This window comes from Schistocerca cancellata, chromosome 2, assembly GCF_023864275.1.
Source record: "Schistocerca cancellata isolate TAMUIC-IGC-003103 chromosome 2, iqSchCanc2.1, whole genome shotgun sequence".
NCBI classification, from domain to species: Eukaryota; Metazoa; Arthropoda; class Insecta; order Orthoptera; family Acrididae; genus Schistocerca; species Schistocerca cancellata.
Window position 1 is genome coordinate 728782735 of NC_064627.1, and position 21683 is coordinate 728804417.

Consider the following 21683-nt stretch of genomic DNA (forward strand, 5'->3'; position numbering starts at 1 on the left):
GGAATAAACCAAGAAAAGTTAAAATTAATGAGGAGTAACAGAAGTAAAATTAGCGATGAAAATGGGGCACTAAGAAGTAAATAGTGAAGGAATTCTGCTGCTTTGGAAGCAAAATAACACAAAACGGACGACTCACAGAGAACATGTGAAGTAGACTAGTATAGGCAAAGAGGGGATTCCTGTCCGAAAGAACATCGGCTTTATTTTGGAAGAGAAATTACTAAGAATATTCGTTTAGGTCATAGTAGCGCATGGAACTGACTCATGGATCGTGCGGAAAACGGGAGAGAAGAGAATTGAAGCATTTTAGATGTGAAAGGAAGTTAAGAAATGGGAAAGTTCTCCGCAGAATCGGTGAGGAGAGTCACATTTGGAAAACATCGGCAAGAAGGAGGGACGGGATGGTAAGGCATGTGTTAAACCATTAGGGAATAACTTCAAAGGTAGCAGAGGGAGCCGTAGAGCGTAAAAACTGTAGAGGACAAGTACTGGAAAATATCCAACAAATAACTCAAACCAGTCAGAAGATTGATTGACCCTCCTCGCGCTCCACCGCCCCTCCCCCCCCAAATCAGCTCTGCCCCTACCCCCGTATCCCCCCCCCCCTCCAAAACGAATCAACCTATTTCCCGGTTTGCCGAAGCTCCACATCCGATGCTACCTGCCTAATGTACAACTAGTACTCTCATTCTGCGGGCACTGATATTCTGTGGACTCAGATAAAGGCAGCACCAACAAATCGAAACCTTTGGAAGAGTTCAAATGTGTGTCGAGCTGTGAGTTATGCTTCAACAGTTCAAACGATAAGGCATTCCACGCATAAGGGACGGATCTGCATGCCCATTTCGAGGTAAGTCTTTAATTCCGTGACACGATCTGTAGAAGCTGCTATTGTTGCTTCTAGCGACTTCACAAAATATTGTTTTTGTGTCCATTATGTGGTCCTACTAGTTAAATCCCACGAACGGTAATGCTGTCGCGCTGCTAGTGTCTGCTTCATAGTGTAACGTTTCCTGTACTGATGTGTGTGACTTTCACCCTGTCGACGCGCTGTCGCAGTTTCAGCGCCTTTTATGAAGCACTGCGTTTGGCAGACCACATTTCCTCAGTGTTCCAGGACAAGTCGTAGGAGGACTGCTTCAACAGTCAGGCTCGAAAACCAAGCACGTCGGCTGCGAGGGCATCCATCCCGGTGGCTGTGAGCATTAAGCTCGGCGGTCCACTAGCTGCTGATCAAGGGTAGCAGGCTATGTGCCAGTTCCCGGTTTCGCCTTGTTCCTTCCTCTCATTTTCAAAATGATGGGTTTCAACACTCCACTTGAAACTATGCCTTTACTTATTTTTATCATTTAAAATATGACCTACAGAATTTTCCCTGACAAAGACGACTCAAGCTTAACCTATTCATTTATTACCCACAATATACAAACCCAACGCAATCTGACTGATATACAATGACAACATAGCTTCCAACAATTAACACAAAAGAATGGCCCTGAATTGCAAGAAATCCTACCAGTAAAAAAAATCAAAAAAATATGAAATTAAAGAAATATGAAACTACCTCCCACTCTGTTAATTGACTAAACACCATTTTATATATATATATATATATATATATATATATATATATATATATATATATATATATATATATAAGTTTAGAAAAGTTTACCTTATTCGTGTAACATACAGTTCTAAAAATTACATAGTTGTCAATAATTGCATAACCCAAACATTACCAACAATATCCATCCTCAATTTATATTTCCTTGAGTCTCACTTTATAATGCATGTCCTACCACTAAGATAAACGTGTCCATACACTTCCCTATCCACTCGCTGACTGCTAGTCCGTTCAACCACAGAATCTCTTCTCGAGGGCGCAGAGCGCTTTCAGCGATATTATCACAGTCTATAGCGCCCCCAACATACAAACAGCCTACTTACACACTGAACAGACACTTATCACAGTTACCCAAACGCCACAGGTATACGCTTAACCTACAATGCTGAGGAAAGAATGGGAGCCTTCCATCAGTATTTCAGCATGTCTCACGAACACGCATGAAATGAGTCACAGCCGTCTGAATTAGTGCAGAGGAGCAGGAAACAGGCAGGAAAGCAAGATACCGGCGGGGACGGGTGGGGGCTCTGTTCTGTTCTGTGCTGTTATCAATTCCTCAAACATAGCGTGGCTTCCGGCCTTTATTGCGCTACTTATCAAGAACAGTGTAATAAGAGTACCTCTTTGTCTAAATATAAGGCGGTAGTTGTCCTCCAATGGATACTTAGCACAAATAGTAATACAAGAATTCACAACTCTTTCGTTGACATCCTAACTACAGATTCCATAGTACTTTACATGCAATTTATTCTGCTTTTTTAAAGAGGAAAAGACTAATAAAATGTTATAGTTGTTTGAATCACGTTGCAATAGATCTTGCAGTACTTGTGCAGGGAAACTTGTTCCACCTTCTTGCCAGCTGCTTTGTTTTTCTGTTTCTTTAAACTTCCATTATGTATGGAGCAGTGTATTTTGTCTTTCTCCCCTTACCTCAGAAAATTTCCTTAAATACATTTTAGCAAAAATATTTTACATTTTGTTTGGACATTAATTAACGCAAGCAGATACAGCTCTAAACGCAAAGCAAATCTTATATTTCTGTTGCCATTTGTTATCTATATGAGTACTACGTAATTACTGCAATTGTGTATGGTCTTAGATATCTTGGCTGCTGAAGATAATTACGTTTGGTGTAGAATTACGTAATCCGTACCTCCTTTTAATTCTAGTTAAATGGTTCGATCAGCACCGCTTGTCTTATTTTCATGGGATTTCAGTAGTCGGAAAGCAACTGATGCCCAAGTAAGCACTCGTTAGCAGATGCCTTCTCCCGTTGTGCCATCGTCCACACCAGTTCACTGCGTCCTTTGGTATCTGATTCCCATCTGGCACCCAGGTCTCCCAACCCGCTTTCCTCCTCTACAACAGTCGCACGAGTTGTATTTCCTACAGTAAACTTTACAGTTGTCAACAACCATCTTCTTTAATTGTATGATTGCTGAAGATGTTCTTTTCTGCAATTTATTAAGATGACACGTTTAGGCCACATTTTTTCAGTTTCTTTGTATGACTCCTCTAGATTCTTTTCTAGCTTTTTTGTGGTCGTAAATTTAATACGTTATAGCTTCTTAGCTCCTCAAACCTATTAAGCCGCCGTGTTACACAATTCCGGTTGGAACATCAATAAGCACTCTAGCCAGCATCTCTGCATATTACTCAGAATACCCCTGCAACAGTAGCTACCATTCCTACCATTCAACAGTAGCTACCCATTCCCCCACTTTTCCGTTTCTCGTCAGTCATTTACTTGCGATTTCTAGGGGCACTAATTCCTGCCCCTCCTCTACGGTAATCTGATGTAGTACATGAGGAGAGAGATTTTCTTATATTTATCATTAGCCACATCAAAAGCTGTTTATAAGCCCGTAAATACAAGTGACTCAGACAGAGGAGATCCCTGACGCGTGCTCCTGGCTGTGCCCCTCAGGCCTGGGCTTCGGCCAGTTCCTGGCGACGGCTCTGCTGCTGACGTACTACTGCGCCATCATGGCGCTCACCGTCTACTACTTTGTGGCGTCGTTCCACGCGGAGCTGCCCTGGGCCCACTGTTACCCCGAGCTGGGCGAGCTCTGCTTCGACTCCGCCGGCCCGCACGACAACGCCACCAACATCACGGGACGCCTCAGCTCCTCCACACTCTACCTGTACGTATTGCCCTTCCAGAAAGTCAAGCTTTTCTTATCGTTGTCTTCCAACGACGATCTACAACTCTTCATAATATTTAACATTGTTCCGTGCTTTATCATGTAACGTTCTACATTTGTGCGGTATTTTAGAGCTAATTCAACTTGGAATAATGGCGTTTTGCTATTCTACTTCTTGTAGGGTTAAACCACATGTTTTCGGATGTCCAGAAATGTTTACGATTCGATTACTATGTTCTAAACAACAAGGACCGGCCAAGTCCTCCTTTTCAGATTTTACCAGTTCAGCTCGAGGAAGCGATCACGTCCGTGACCACTGACACAAAACCTGATGAAGGTGACTGGAAGGTTTGCGAAACTCGGCCCAGACACCTGAAACCCTACAGTCTATGAATCAAGTCAAAAAATCATCGTTACATGTACTGTGACCTATATTCGAAAACTGAAAACTTTTTTGCCATGGGCCCAGACATCTGAAACCCTACAGTCTATGAATCAAGTCAAAAAATCATCGTTACATGTACTGATCTATATTCGAAAAGTGAAAACTTTTTTGCCATGAAGCTTTGTCTTTCTAAAAAAAAAAAAAAAAAAAAAAAAAAAAAACCTTTATCGTTTCACTTCCAAACGTCACTCGCTTTGCAATCTGTTCCTACTGAATGACTTGATGTCTGTTCAGTTTGTCCAGGTTCATAGAGCCTTGGAACAGCAGACGCTGAGCTGCTATTTTATGCAAATATCACTGAATGCGTAAAAGTCCTCCAATAGTTGAGGACGTTGGGTGCAAGTGGTGCTTTGAGATGAAGAGGTTGATGCAAGAGAGGACGTCATGGCGGGCAGCAACAAATTAATCAGAGGACTGTAGACCTCCCCCCTCCCCCCAACCCACCCCCCTCCCTGCAAAATAATTGAAACATAATCTATAAATGAATACCAGTTTGATAGAGAAGTGTCACTTGTTCTTTTTATAAGTGTGCCCTATCGATGTCTTCCCCGTTCTTTCAATAGTCTTCACTGATACCTTACTCCTTAGCAGTGTTGCTCAAAAGCCAATTTTCATTTTAATTTCCAAAATAAGGGCAAGCGAATACCTGCAGAACAATATCTAAACAGCATTCTGAAAGAAATAAAGGAAATAGTTTTAATAAAGACTAGACATCTACACTACTTAATATAGTGTAAAATTATGATACTTTATATTCCTGTGGGTTTACTATAGACTATGTGGTAATTCGTATTGCCCTCACCAAGTACGTATGATTTAAACATTAAAATTTTTGTATCTGTATCAAATGGTAACAACGGTCGTTAAAGCCCAATATGAAATCGGCATTATTACTGCAGTACACTTTATCTCTGACAAAGAATATTTAACGATAAATTGCCAAGAATTTAATCAGAAATTTTGCCACATAGAACGCAGTGTTTGCTAAGTGCAACGCGAAGGAAATGGCAGATCGTATAGTCTATGTCCACATCCTAGACAAAACACAAGATGAGTCAAGGCTGAAGACGTCTGAAAAACATCGTGCGATTGAGAAACATTGTGCATTGAAAATACAAAGTGTGCTGTACTTTCCAAAATACCAAGCTGTGATTAGTGTATTACTGCAAGCTGTAACAGCACCATGTGAAAATGTCGATTGAATTAATTAATTACTATCAAAATTAAAAATATTTATCTCATCCATAGACCTTATGTACCACAAAACTACTTTTTTTTTGCTGTAACTTCTTGAAACTTTTTAAAGTGGAACATATACACTGGAGCGCCAAAGAAACTGGTATACTCATGCGTATTCAAATACAGAGATATGTAAACAGGCAGAATACAGCGCTGCGATCACCAACGCCTACGTACGACAAGTGTCTAGGGCAGTTGTTAAATCGGTACTGCTGCTACAATGGCAGGTTATCAAGATTTAAGTGAGTCTGAACGTGGTGTTATGGTCGTCGCACGAGCGATGGGACACAGCATCTCCGAGGTAGCGATGAAGTGGGGATTCTTCCGTACGACCATTTCACGAGTGCACCGTGAATATCAGGAATCGGCTAAAACATCAAATCTCCGACATTGCTGCCACCGGAAAAATATCCTGCAAGAATGGGACCAACGATGACTGAAGAGAATCGTTCAACGTGACGGAAGTGCAACCCTTCCGCGAATTGCTGCAGATTTCGACGCTGGGCCATCAACAAGTGTTAGCGTGTGAAGCATTCAACGAAACTTCATTGACATGGGCTTTCAGAGTCGAAGACCCACTCGTGTAACCTTGATGACTGCACGACACAAAGCTTCACGCCTCACCTGGGGCCCTCTACACCGATGTTGGACTGTTGATGACTGGAAACATGCTGGCTGGGAGCGAGTTCCGTTTCAAATTGTATCGAGCGGATGGATGTGTACGGGTACGGAGACAGCCTCTGAATCCATGGACCCTGCATGTCAGTAGAGGACTCTTCAAGCTGGTGGAGGCTCTGTAATGATGTGGGGCGCGTGCAGTTGGAGTGATATGGGGATCCTGATACGTCTAGATACGACTCTGACAGATGACACGTACTTAAGCATCCTCTCTGATTACCTGCATCCATTCATGTCCATTGTGCATTCCGACGGAATTGGGCAATTCCAGCAGGACAATGTGACACCCCACACGTCCAGAACTGCTAGAGAGTAGTTCCAGGAACACTCTTCTGAGTTTAAACACTTCCTCTGGCTCCAAACCCCCCAGATATGATCATTATTGAGCAAATCTCGGATGCCTTGCAACGTGTTGTTCCTAAGAGGTCTCCACAACGTCGTACTCTTACGGATTTATTGACAGCCCTGGATGATTCATGATGTCAGTTCCCTCCGGTTCTACTTCAGACATTAGTCGAGTCCATGTCACGTCGTGTTGGGGCATTTCTGCGTGTTCGTGGGAACCCTACACGATAATATGCAGATGTAACAGTTTCTTTGGCTCTTTAGTGTACAGCCTGTAAACAATGGAGTAAATATTTCGCGAGCAGTGTCCAGTTTGGAAAACAAAGATGATCCACTTAAAAAATGCGAAGGAATTTAAGCAGTGTTCAAATCTTCAGTCTCCATTCTAAATTCCTGAAAAAACCTCAGTTCTATAGAAAAAAGACCAAACAGAAAGAAAAATTTCCACTAAAAATCAGTTTGTAGTTTTCTTGCTTTAACTATTTGGGAAATTACAAGCGTTGAAATCAGCATTAGACGAGATTCAATGATTTTCGTATAGACAATCATTGAAACAGGAGTGCTGCTCAGGCCGATGAACACATTATTCATGGGGCATACCTTACCGTGATTGTTCTCGTAATTTCGTATCACATACATGCTGCTTGTACAGTGTCAGAACTTTAACAGGCAACAATGTAGCTACTGAAACTTCTTGGCAGATTAACACTGTTCACTGGACTGGAACTCGACACTGGAACCTTTGTCTTAGCAGTCACTGCTCTTACCGACTGAGGTAACCAAGCACGACGACCCACCCTCACAGCTGTGCCTCGCGCCGGCTGGTGTGGCCGTACGGTTCTAGGCGCTTCAGTCTGGAACCGTGTGACCGCTACGGTCGCAGGTTCGAATCCTGCCTCGGGCATGGATGTGTGTGATGACCTTAGGTTAGTTAGGTTTAAGTAGTTCTAAGTTCTAGGGGACTGATGACCACAGCAGTTAAGTCCCATAGTGCTCAGAGCCATTTGAACCATTTGAACCTGTGCCTCGCCAGTACCTTCCTCCCCGCCCAGCACACAGTTTTAATCTACAAGCAAGTTTGCAATCAGCGTACACTACGCTGCAGACTGAAAATTTCTTCTTAGGTGAAATTTAGTGTATTATAACCAAAGAAAAACAAACAGTATGCATAGAATATAGCGACGAAAGAATCTTCTGGATCACGACCAGTGGCACGCCACCCCGTGTTGCAGGCAGCGGCTGCTGAACGAGGTGTCGACGCTGGACGAGGGCATCGGCGCGCCCGACTGGCGACTGACGCTGTGCCTGCTCTTCTCGTGGGTGGTCGTCTTCCTGGTGGTGGTGCGCGGCGTCAAGAGCTCCGGCAAGGCGGCCTACTTCCTGGCGCTCTTCCCCTACGTCGTGCTCTTCGCCCTCCTCATCCGCGGCGTCACACTGCCTGGCGCCGGCGAGGGCATCCTCTACTTCATCAGGCCGCAGTGGGAACTGCTTCTCACTCCAGAGGTGAGACTGGGACGCTTATTCTGGCCATGTCTATTTAGACAGCTCAAGGTCCCAAGAGAGATACCAGGATCCAATAAGTAATAGAACTACAAAAACCAGATGAACGGCCACACCTGATCATCAGAACAGCATCTTCCTGGTAGTTATTGTATATATTGGGTTGGTGCATAAGTTCGTAGCGTTTTGCATAAATTCAATAAACACAATAGGTTCACATAACAGAGACTTTAGTCATCAATAATAAACTACTGGCCATTAAAATTGCTACACCAAGAAGGAATGCAGATGATAAACGGGTATTCATTGGACAAATATATTATACTAGAACTGACATGTGATTACATTTTCACGCAATTTGGGTGCATAGATCATGAGAAATCAGTACCCAGAACAACCACCTCTGGCAGTAATAACGGCCTTAATACGCCTGGGCATTGAGTCAAACAGAGCTTCGATGGCGTGTGCAGGTACAGCTGCCCATGCAGCTTCAACATGATGCCACAGTTCGTCAAGAGTAGTGACTGGCGTATTGTGACGAGCCAGTTGCTTGGCCACCATTGACCAGACGTTTTCAGTTGGTGGAGAATGTGCTGGCCAGGGCAGCAGTCGAACATTTTCTGTATCCAGAAAGGCCTGTACAGGACCTGCAACATGCGGTCATGCGTTATCCTGCTGAAATGTGGGTTTCGCAGGGATCGAATGAAGGGTAGAGCCACGGGTCGTAACACATCTGAAATTTAACGTCCACTGTTCACAGTGCCGTCAATGCAAACCAGAGGTGACTGAGACGTGTAACCAGTGGCACCCCATACCATCACACCGGGTGATACGCCAGTATGGCGATGACGAATACACGCTTCCAATGTGCGTTCACCGCGATGTCACCAAACAAGGGTGCGACCATCATGATGTTGTAAACAGAACCTGGATTCATCCGAAATAATGATGTTTTGCCATTCGTGCACCCAGGTTCGTCGTTGAGTACACCATCGCAGGCGCTCTTGTCTGAGATGCAGCGTCAAGGGTAACCGCAGCCATGGTCTCCGGGCTGATAGTCCATGCTGCTGCAAACGTCGTCGAACTGTTCGTGCAAATGGTTGTTGTCTTGCAAACGTCCCCATCTGTTGACTCAGGGATCGAGACGTGGCTGCACGAGCCGATACAGCCATGCGGATAAGATGCCATCTCGACTGCTAGTGATATAATGCCGTTGGGATCCAGCACGGCGTTCCGTATTACCCTCCTGAACCCACCGATTCTATATTCTGCTAACAAGCAGAAGCCCGAGCGTAGCGTTACAAGGTGACCGAGACGTGTAACCAATGGCATCCCATACCATCACGCCGGGTGATACGCCAGTATGGCGATGACGAATACACGCTTCCAATGTGCGTTCACCGCGATGTCGCCAAACACGGATGCGACCATCATGACGCTGTAAACAGAACCTGGATTCATCCGAAAAAAATGACGTTTTGCCGTTCGTGCATCCAGGTTCGTCGTTGAGTACACCATCGCAGGCGCTCCTGTCTGAGATGCAGCATCAAGGGTAACCGCAGCCATGGTCTCCGGGCTGATAGTCCATGCTGCTGCAAACGTCGTCGAACTGTTCGTGCAGATGGTTGTCTTGCAAACGTCCCCATCTGTTGACTCAGCGATCGAGACGTGGCTGAACGATGCGTTACAGCCATGCGGATAAGATGCCTGTCATCTCGACTGCTAGTGATACGAGGCCGTTGGGATCCAGCCAGGGACGGATCCAGGGGGGGGGGGGGGGGGGGGCAACGGGGGCAATTGCAACCCCCTGGTGCGTGACCGGTCTTTTTTTCCCGACTGCTTTAGGGGCTGATTACGTCGGCCTATCTAGTATGTTTTACTTGAAGTCGAAGATGTAAACAATGGCACGCAGTTTGATGTAACAATTCAAAAAGAGACCGTGAAGCCTCTTCCATTTAGTGAATAAACAACAGAAGAAACAACTATACTTACGAATAAAATGATAATATTCGCTGAGGCATGAGCGATCTGTGTCCCTTTTTTAGCACTTTCCCTGCAGTGCGTATGTAAGATTTTGTTTCTAGTGGCAATTTGCAAAGAGATGGTGTTGATAATTAAGCGATGAACACCGAAGGAATACTTGAAAATATTCTCATTAGCTGCAAATAGTGAGAACCTTACAGTAGTGCCTTTTATTCTGCAATTGCACGTTTTCTATCTGGATGAACGCTTCTCACCCATTTTGGCTTTCTTCTCACTTCGATGCGGAATGTGAACAAACATTAATTAGCCAAATGTAATAATGTACACGAAAATTCCGTCTGTGGATTCATTCACAATCCATTCTCTCATACAGTAAGAATATAAATGTTACGGTCAGCAGATTCAAACAGATACTGACGTAGTTAACAATATAAGATGATTTCCTGAACACAGTCAAATACCCTATTATAACTTTTCGCAGGCGTATCGTCATTGCTGCGTATAAACACATGCGCGAATTCGATGGCAACATTCTGTCATACGAAAGCAATTGGTGAACTAATTTCGAAGATTTAAGAATGGAAACGAACATTAGCATTTTTATAGATTATTTTACATTAGCAGACAAACACGGAGTTTTTCAAGTGCACGTGTCGTATTTGAAGAATATTTTTTAGGTAATGCAGTAAGTTATATCATTAAACACACTTAACACGTAGCGATACACAATTAAACTAAAAGCAGAATATATATATATATATATATATATATATATATATATATATTCACACACACACACACACACACATATATATATATATATATATATATATATGTGTGTGTGTGTGTGTGTGTGTGTGTGTATGTGTGTGTGTTTGTGTGTGTACGCGCGCGCGCGCGCGTATATAGAGTATTAATGCTTTTATTTGGAATTAATTTTTTGGAAGGCAGGTACCAAAAAATTTGCCCCCCCCCCTGACCGAGATCCTGGATCCGCCCCTGGATCCAGCACGGCGTTCCGTATTACCCTCCTGAATCCATCGATTCCAAATTCTGCTAACAGTCATTGGCTCTCGACCAACGAGAGCAGCAATATCGCGTTACGATAAACCCCAATCGCGATAGGCTACAATCCGACCTTTACCAAAGTCGGAAACGTGATGGTACGCTTTTCTCCTCCTTACACGAGGCATCACAACAACGTTTCACCAGGCAACGCCGGTCAACTGCTGTTTGTGTATGAGAAATCGGTTGGAAACTTTCCTCATGTCAGCACGTTGTACGTGTCGCCACCGGCGCCAACCTTGTGTGAATGCTCTGAAAAGCTAATCATTTGCATATCACAGCATCTTCTTTCTGTCGGTTAAATTTCGCGTCTGTAGCACGTCATCTTCGTGGTGTAGAAATTTTAATGGCCAGTAGTGTATATTTTCCTTCGCTATCAACAACAAGCTGCCAATCAGCATTGGCAGCCTTTTCGATTCTGCGACTGTAAAAATTGTATGATTTTGAAACGGAGAACTCGATGAGCCATGTTGGGAGCGCATTTTCTTTGAAGGTTGTTTGACAGAGAGCGGAAAAAGTGAAAATCTGAGGCGCAAGATCAGGTGAATAGGGTGGGTGTGAGATGACTTTCCAACTCAACTCCTGTACAGTGTTTTCTGTCAGTCTAGCAGAGTGCGAGCAGATGTTATCGTGGAGTAGCATCACTTCAAGTAATCTTCCTCGTCGTTGGTCTTCGACTGCGTTTGCAAAACGTCTCAGTTGTTGACGTAAATGTTAGCTGTGATGATTACATCTCGGGGACGCAATTCGTAATACGCTACACCGTCACTGTTCCACCAGATGCATATCATTATCTTTTGTAGACGCGCGCAGATCTTTGCACGGGGAGTTTCTGCTTTGTTTAAGTTCAATCATTCCATTCTTTTCCTAAAGTTAGCAGAAAGACATCGTTTCTTGTCACCAGTAACAATATAGGATAGGAATGGTCGATCTTGTTCACAAGCCAATTGATGACGAGGAAGCAGAGATGCACATTTGGCCACCCACAGATTTTTTTTAAATTTTGGCTTGGAGCACGCGGTATCCATACACCCATTTTTGAACCTCTCCCATTGCATTCAAATATCGCACAATGGTGGAATGACGACCGCTCATCACATTTGTCAGTTCTCGAGTACACTGACGTGGACTTTGTGTATTAATGTATTTAAACAATCTTCATCAAATCCTGAAAGTCTTCTTGAACATGTAGAATCACTAATTTCAAAACGATCATCCTTGAAACAAGAAAACTATTTTCTTGCCGTGCTCTGTTCAGTGGCATCATCCCCGTACACGGTGCAAATGTTTCTGGCTGCCTCCGCTGCTGTCGTCCCTCTATTTAATTCAGTGCAAGAATACGTTGGAAATGTTCCGATATCTCAACTTGGCACTCCATTTTCTAACGTTCAGAGCTGCAGTCACTATCTGCAAATGGCAAAACAACAATCTGTAAACTATAATATCAACAGTGAATTACAAATAAAAAATGACACTCGATAAAGAATCCATAGCAACCGGAATACCAACAGGCAAAGCAAAAACGCCACGAATTAAAAACTCAACATAATAAATCATGAATGAATATCATCGAGATATTATACCATTGCAGGCTTGCTGAAGCAGCATATTTAGTTTCACATACTGTAACAATCACCTTTCCGTTCAGTTTGACCATAGCATCAACAGAAAAGCTGAAAGTCTATTTATCTGACCTGATGATCACTGCACCACATGTCACAGATTTAGTGAAACCTCGGAACACGTCTGGAAAAAAGTATTATTTCATTGTGTTAGAGATAACTCTGAAAAGAATTTTTGAAAATGAAATTATTATACTAGTATATTAATATAATTTTGACCAGATCACATGCTTTTTATTGAATAAATCGTATACGTATAGACAGTTTGCACATTCAGAAGACAATGTGAGAGACGACGGATTTGACCATTCTGTTTAATTTAGCGATATACACCATCAACCTACACTTGGGTCTCACTGGTACAACATATAATTGCGGAGGACGCTGATGAAGCATATATACCTTTCTGTTTCATCAAATGCTGCTCTGCTCTATGTCCCTTATATTTACGCAATCTCTACTCATTGTTAAGCTATTTTAACCTGTGCAACTTTCTCGAGTACTGCTGGAAGTTGAAGCCTCCTGGCAGATTAAAAAGTGTGTGTGGACTGGGTCACGAACCTGTGAACTTCTCCTTTTGCTGGACAGTTTTAATCTGCCAGGAAGTCTCTCATCAGCGCACACTACACTACAGGGAGGAAATTCTTTCGGGAAACAACACGCTAGGCTGTGGCTAAGCCATTTCTCCACAATATTCTTTCTGCCACGAATACCAGACCTAAAAGGTAAAGCTAGGAGGATAGCAAAATGATGCTGTCTTACAGTGTTTAATATCAATACTAATATACCCGACCGCCTGTGTAAATGACACTTGAATAGTGCTTTTGTATCATCAAATGTCCATGAAGAATGGATGAATGAAGAATGCTTGAATGACTTCTTGCTGTCACTAACGATCTCTCTTCTGTTGTTACAGTGTTCATTACTGATATTATTATTCACATGACTGGTACTTTCTTTTCCAAAGACTGCTGAACTCGTCTTAAAACAGACACTGTTAGGTGTGTAGTAAATTGGGAGGAATATATATTAGTATCCAGCTTCCTGAATCACTGAGGGGACAATGGGACACACACCAGCTTCGCAGATCTCGCTCTCTCTCTCTATATATATAAAGATCTGGGAAGCCGGTATGTGTCCCATTGTCCCCTCAGTGATTCAGGAAGCTGGATACTAACTAAAAGTGAGATGCAGAAGCTCCTAACATTTGGAAGAAAGATGATGAGAAGAATCTGGGGCCTGGTGAGAGACACAGGTACTTAGAGAACAAGAAAGAATAACGAAGTTTATGAGACAATGAACCAGCCCAGAGTTTTACATTATCAAAACAGCAGATGACTCCAGTGGCAGGTCAAATAATCCTTATGCCAGAGACCTGACTTCCTAAGCAAGCTTTTGGTGCCCACACTACAATGAAAGGACCCGTTCGTAGGCCAAGAAACGGTTGAGAAGATGATATAAAGAAAGATGTGGAAGAGTTGAGTGTAGTAAATTGGGAGGAACAGATAGAATAAAGTATAGACTAAATGTTGACACAGTGCATGGTCTACAGGGCTGTGACTGATGGATACCTAAGTTAGCATATATGAGAGAAAATGTTTGTTTTCCATTACTGATACTGAGTGACTGCCTAAATAACAATGGTGCTATATAATACGATTAAAAGCCCAACTAAATGACACTAGAATATCACTGAATCTCGTTTAAATGACTTTCGAATCTCCACTGTCAATAACAGACTCTCAAAATGCTACACCCTCCAACTGCTACATTTCACCAAAACAATTCAATACTAAAGTCTCTGTGGAGCCTGTATGCTACTAACCTCACATCTCTTTTTAACAACAAGTGATAGAACACACACATGTACACACACACTCACATAAAAACTGTTACAAATGTGAAATCATAATGACATTCACATAATTAATTGGACAAACAAGTTATTTCTCTGGTTTCCATAGAATTGCTGTATGTCAATATATTTTGCACATCTTTTATTGTAAATAACTATAAACATAAAAATAAAAGCAAATTGTTGTCATTTAATGAGCGACCTACACATAACAGGTTAATCAGAATTATACTTGTACCATGAACTGTCTATTGGTTGTGTTTCAATAAACACGGATTTTCTTGAGCAAAGTTACAAGTATGTAAAATTGTTATGAATTATCGAAATAACTGAATCACTTTGATGAAAAATTAAAGGTCAGAAGGAAGTGGCAGTCTGAAGAATCTATTGTGAGATTTATTTTGTACCATGTTGTGGGATCGTGTCAGTCAAATTGGTTCTTGTACGAAGATCTCAACAGTAGCGATAAGATGTTTATACAAAATAATTAAAAATTACCTCATTCTCTGCTAACAAAGTAAAAAATGACATTCTATTTAACACTTCATAATCACATTAGTTTGAAGCACTGTCAGTTTTAACAGTGTGAGTGCAACATTTAACAACAAGAAAACTCTGTGGTTGAGTGAAATAAAATATATTCAGCCTAACAGTTATTTTTTTTTTTTTTTTTGGTTAGCTGGCTCTGATCTCCGACTTTTGTATTTATCTACCTTTAGTTAATGTCCACACATTAAGTTCTGTTGCAAGATAACAAAAATGGTTCAAATGGCTCTGAGCACTATGGGACTCAACTGCTGAGGTCATTAGTCCCCTAGAACTTAGAACTAGTTAAACCTAACTAACCTAAGGACATCACAAACATCCATGCCCGAGGCAGGATTCGAACCTGCGACTGTAGCGGTCTTGCGGTTCCAGACTGCAGCGCCTTTAACCGCACGGCCACTTCAACCGGCTGCAAGATAACACAGAGTAGGAAATGGAGTACATGGAATTGGATAGATAGGGCAATAAATGCTATGATGTGTGGTGCACACAGTCTTTGTATTTCAAAGCTTCAGGGAAATGGAAATAGCAGAAGAAAGAAGATGTGAAAGAAATTAATCATAAGAAGAGCTCCACAATACCTGACGTTATAGTGACAGAAGGAGGTTATAGTGAAGGAAGAGGTCTGAAGAGCATTAATCAAGTCATTAATCAGACATGAAGGAAATACAAGAGCAAACGTCACTGATGAAAAGAAAGATGCAGAGGATGAACACATCAGTCAACAGTATGGTGAAGATGAAAATGCTAAGATAGAAGGATGGTGGGAAGAAGACCATGAGTTTTGAGAGGAGAAAAGCTCAAGGGTGAGTGACAGATCCAGTGGATTATCAAGAAAGGAAGGAGGGCAAGAATAATGGGAAGCAAAGGATGCAAATGATGAAAGAGGAGAAGATATTAGTAAAGAGGAAGAAGGGGAGTCAAATGGCAAAGGAGGAGAGGAGAAAACAGAGTGAGAGGCAGAGGAAGACAGAAGGGAGAGGGAAGGTAAAGGTGACAAAAGTGATGAAAACAGCAAGGCAGGCACAGTAGTTTAAAACGTGCAGAAGAAGAAGAAGAAGAATATGAACTAATGGTAGATTTAATAGAGAACTGGATAGGTTGGAAGCAGTGAGGAATTTTCAGCCTATCATCAAATGAGTCAATAAAGAAAAAACTTGACATATTTTGTAATACAATCAGATGTATTACAAAATATTAGTGATGAAGAAGAGAAAGGAGTTAATGGAGCCAGTCATAATCCAGACAAAGTACCAGTGCGGGTATCAAAACCAACAATCAAGAAACTACTGATGTGCATGCATAAAGAAATATAAGAATGTTTATTAAAACAGGATGAAAAGAAAATGATACTTTTCAGCCTTTAATAGAGATGAAATTAAATGGAATAGAGAGAACAGCTCTTATAGACACTGGCAATACAGACAGCCACCTCAGAAGTGTTGTATTAGCACATCATTAAAAGCAGTAAAATAGTGACCATGCCCATATCTAAAGTCAGAATTAAAAGTGCCACTGCTTACTAAACAAATTTATATATCTATCAGTTTAGAAGATTTTGAAGTAGACGAAGACATTTTAGTAGGGCCTAAATTTAATGTATATGTTGTACTAGGAATCAATATGGTAAGCAACTATGAAGCTAGAATAGATTTTGGATGGAGATATGTTTAGTTTTCAAGAAATGGCAGGATAGAAAGAATGCCATTTTTGAAGTAATATTGAATGAAGAGGCTTGAATATGACAAATAAAATACAGAGAATGTTAACAGAATGATTTTGCAGTGTATGACGCCTGTCACAACAACAGGACAGCAACAGGCAACAAGAAAATAGAGGAGGAGATAATGGAAAAAATGCATAGCACTGAAAATACTACCATTAAGCAAAAGAAGTCATTGAAGGAGTTATTACTGAAATATTAGCAAGTCTTATCTCATGAGCCCAGAATCGTACATAATTACGAATACAAGCTTGAAGTAAAACCATATCCAATACCTTCAGCCAAAATAACTGTTTTAGAAGAAGAACTTAGTAAAGCAGATCAGTGGGGGGGGGGGGGGGGGGGGAGGTTGAGTGAGCTCTAATATGACCTACAACAATCCTTTGGTTGTCACAAATAAACAGGATGGATAAACATGAGCAGTTTTGTATGTGAGACACCTCAATAAAATTATGGTAATGGAATGTGACAGACCAGAGAATACGTCATAAATCATGCAAAAATTTAAAGAGAATCAGTACATGTCCAGCTGCAATTTAACATACATTCCTTTGCACTGGCAAAAGAAAGTCAAAGGTACATGGCATTTCTCTTCAGTTGAAACTGTTATTACTATAAGGTTGTACCATTCATAATCAGTGTGTGTGTGTGTGTGTGTGTGTCAGCATTTATAAGAACATTGGGCAAAGTCTTGGGAACTCAACTAATCTCAAAACTGAATATTTATGTAGGTGGCCTGTTGATACATACTAACAATGGGAGGAATAGTTCAGTGCACTAGTTAGGGATGGAATGACTGAAAACTTCACACACTGAATTTTAAAAGAAAGGATCAAATTTTTAGGTTGCTGTATATCACAGAAATGAATTGAGGCAGACCCAAAGAAGATAGAAGCAATTGAGGAAGCATCTCCTTCAAAGGATAGTTAGCAAGTTACTGTTTTGGATGTGGGAATTCTATCATAAAATTTCATTACTGATCAAGTGCTGAATTATCCGAACTTAATGGCACTATGTAAGAAGAACAGCACCTATATATGGACACCTGAATAGCAGCAAGTGTTTGAGTTAATCAAATAATTGCCAGCCAATGCTCAAATATTGAACTACAGTGATCTAAGTATCTGTTTTGTCTTGCTTTGGACAATAGTAAGCAAGGAATAGGAAGCCATCTGTTCCAAGAAATAGAAAAGAAGGGACAAAAGCAACAAGAGAGACTAGGTGAAAAAATGGTTTATTAAGAGAATTTGTTTAGAAGGATGGCTTTTACAGTGTATTTTTTATTAGTTTGCTCTATTTGCCAAGTTAGCTATGGTTATCTGTGAGAATGAAAGGGATGCAGTCACATTAGAACTAGCACAGCAGTTATAACCGACAACCAGATCTGCACACTAGAGACTGTTGAGAATGCAGGATGTCAGTGCTGAAAGCGAGTGGAGTGATTTGTCTACCAAAAGAGAGTGCTTAAAGTTGTGGATAAGTGTTGATAAATGTAGAAGTGTGGTTTACGAGTCATGAGCTATGATGAGTCAGTTTTAACAACTGAAGCTTGGCTGTGTCACAGACTGTTTGTAAACATTAGAGATGATGGTGTACTGAAAGGAACATGGTGCACTAGAATTATGAACTGATATGAATGAATGAGAGTGCTAAGGAGGTGAGACTTAATTCAATTTCTTAATTTTTTGAAACATATGAATCTGATTGTAATTGATTCTTGTAACTGTAGAAAATTTTAACAAGAATGATTGCATCTCATTAGAATTTTGGTTGCATGATATAAGATATATTTTCTCTGTCACAAATGATTTGTGTGTATTTTCAGCCATTAACCATATGTGTACTGATAATTGTACGTATTTATAATCATTGATGTTCTACTTCAGTGTAAATAAAATTTAATGTATTCTGCTAATATGTTATTATGTTCCATGTAACTTTGAGCTATCTAATTTATATGTAAAATATAGTGCTTTTGTCCAGTAGGCAAAACTCTGTCCTGGCAAAATTTAGTTGAGGAGTAAGTGACTATTTAAATAAGTTAGTTGATGCTGGATCTCGGAGATGTATTGACAGATGGATGAGGGCATGTTTCTTGATTATAGAAAACAGTGGTAATTCCAGGGAAAGGGGGGCAGTTTTTCAATGGTGAAAATCAGAAGGTTTTATATAGAGGGGAGAAATATACTAGTGAACAAAAGGAAGCACTTTGATTATGAAGAGATGAGAGGAACACAGAAGTTGCCAGGAAGCAGCCATTGAAGCACTGTTGAGTGAAAAAAAATGGTTCAGATGGCTCTAAGCACTATGGAAATTAATATCTCAGGTCGTCAGCCCCTTAGATTGAGAACTACTTAAACCTAACTTAACCTAAGGACAACACACACATCCATGCCCGAGGCAGGATTCAAACCTGCGACCATAGAAGCAGTGCAATTCCAGACTGAAGCACCTAGAACCGCTTGGTCACAGCAGCCGGCAAAGAGTGAAATGCCAAGTTTCGAGGAGAGACGTGTTTTTTGAGATTCCCCACAAGAAAGAGGAGACGCAAGAGGGAAGACTACAAGAAAGAAGATAGCAAGTAACAGGATTCAAGACAGTGAACTTCGGATAAATATAGAAGAACAGCCAAATCAAGACATTAGGAAGCGTAAGAAAGAACGAATTGTCACCACAAAACGTGAGTATACTGTGACTTCACCAAGACAAAGTAGTGAATGGCTGCTAGACCAAGACAATGTAGTGAATGGCTGCTAGCATTGTTTTGGTTGTGGAGAGACTGTGAACTATAGCAGTAATTCAAATGGTGCTATGAAAAGTAGCAGTTTGGCAATTTGTATTACTGTACTTCAAAAATTAGGACTGTGAACAGACCTACCTGTTGTAGAACTAGGTATTGCGAAGTGCATAGTACCAGTATCTGAAAAGTGAGAATTTGTAATAAAATTGGTGCCAACCAATTGAAATAATCATTACTTAGGCATCTATTGTTATGCGTAAAACAGTATTTTTAACCCAGTCCCTGAACATCCCACTCACATGTCCCTTTTCTAAAACAATTCCAAACGTTCCCATGGCAAATGTACTATGGGATGGCGCACAAGAGGAAGGCATGAATTATTGCATTTTCTAAATTAATTAATTCATTTACAAGATACCACTCCACCATCTTGTCATCTTCCCTTGGACTGGCTAATATGGTAGCTGAAACGTGATGACTCTAGATATGGGCTGCTACAGCGGCAACATTCTAGATGAGCCTAAAAATGATTACAATAATACATTTTTGGCCTTGGATATTCCTCTGTTGTTGGTAGATAATTATCTCGCAAGATAACTTAATGTGTGGACATTAACAAAAGGTAGATACATACAAAAGTCGGAGATTAGAGCCAGCTAACCAAAAAAATAACTGTTAGGCTGAATATACTTTATTTCACTCAACCACAGAGCTTTCTTGCAGTTAAATGTTGCACTCACACTGTTAAAACTGACAGTGCTTCAGACTAATGTGATTACAAAGTGTTGCCTTTGCTACCTACACCATCTACATGGTTTTGTCTGTGATCTCATGAGTGTGCAGACCTTCAAATATGCTTTATTCAGCTTTCCTGTTGGTTTATGTTCTGATCCCACACCCTCTCTTCTCTTCCTATCTGTCTGTCTGTTTCCTCCATGCTAGATTTTCACAGCTCATCTCTACCAAGTCATTCTCATGTGACATTACTATTGTTTCATACAGTTCACACATGATTCCACTGTTGTATGTTTGTTGAAATGTTATTCTGCCCACTTTATTCTCCTCACAAAACTGTCTGCATCCTTCCATGGTCTCCTTCCAAATACTGAAATCTTTGCTTCATCACTACCAATGTTATCAATATAGCATGACTTTCTGAGCAGCTTTTCAGAATATGCAGACACATTTCCACCACAGTACCCTGGACCCCATGTAAACTCCATCACTATATTAGCATGTATTTCAAGTGATCAGAATTTCTCATCAAATTTATGAATAAACTCTTTTGAGGGTTTGGCATTGGTTTTGTAAGTTGTATGCCCAGTCTGACTATCCTCTTTCATCAATCTGCAGACTGCATCTATTTTCTTCATTTCATTCCAAGCTGTTCATATATTTCTCTATAGTTTGTCCATAAATTCTGCAGGTTGTACAGACATCCATTTTCTAAATTCTAAATTGTCCTACTTGGCTTTCTCAAAATACCACTCGAAATTCTCATACTGAAATTCCCCAGATGATAACATTTCTGAGTCTTGCTAGTATTTGCTGACCTATCTTACTTATTTCCTGTTCTACAACAGTGGTTCCTGTAATTTGTTTACCTTCCTCCTGGTTTCTTCATATTTTTCAGTTACCTCCCTCACACTACTCTCCACCGAACTAGCTTGTTCAGTAGCCTTTGTTTGTGCCTCTTCTAAATATACACCATTCCTTCCTCAGATGTATTTTCTGCTATTCATTTACACCCTGACTTTTCTTGTCATATCCCTGTTGTACAGTTTTAAGCTCATATTTTAGACCCAATGCCACTTCAGCAATAGCACCGTCAAGTTTAGTCTGGCCTGCAGCAATCTTATGTTCAATTCGGCTTTTGTTAGCTTGCATTTCTGCTTCTAATTTGTCTTGCACTGCGTTCATTTCAGCTTCTAGTTTACTATATCATGCCTGCACTTTAATTTTCAACTCAGCCTAGACAACTTATATTTTAGTTTCTACTGTAACCAACTTCTCTTATTTACTTTGACCTGGTTTCACATCGCTCACTTCTGTTTACAGTTCTATACAATAAAAAACAAATGCAAAAGCACAAAATTGATATTCATTTACCACGATGGACCAACCTTTAGTGTAGTATCTGTAACAGCTGATTGTGCTTTCATTTGGAAGTG

At 40.9% G+C, this 21683-nt stretch overlaps 1 protein-coding gene across 2 annotated transcripts in view; it reads left to right on the top strand.

The window, feature by feature from the left end:
- LOC126162528 (sodium-dependent nutrient amino acid transporter 1-like) overlaps nt 1-21683 on the top strand; it is a 224143-nt gene that overhangs the window by 147759 nt on the left and 54701 nt on the right. For both annotated transcript variants that reach the window (XM_049919098.1, XM_049919099.1), the window contains exons 5-6: nt 3555-3771; nt 7711-7981. In XM_049919098.1, coding sequence (XP_049775055.1) covers nt 3555-3771; nt 7711-7981 — 488 coding nt within the window. The remainder of the gene's footprint in view (nt 1-3554; nt 3772-7710; nt 7982-21683) is intronic.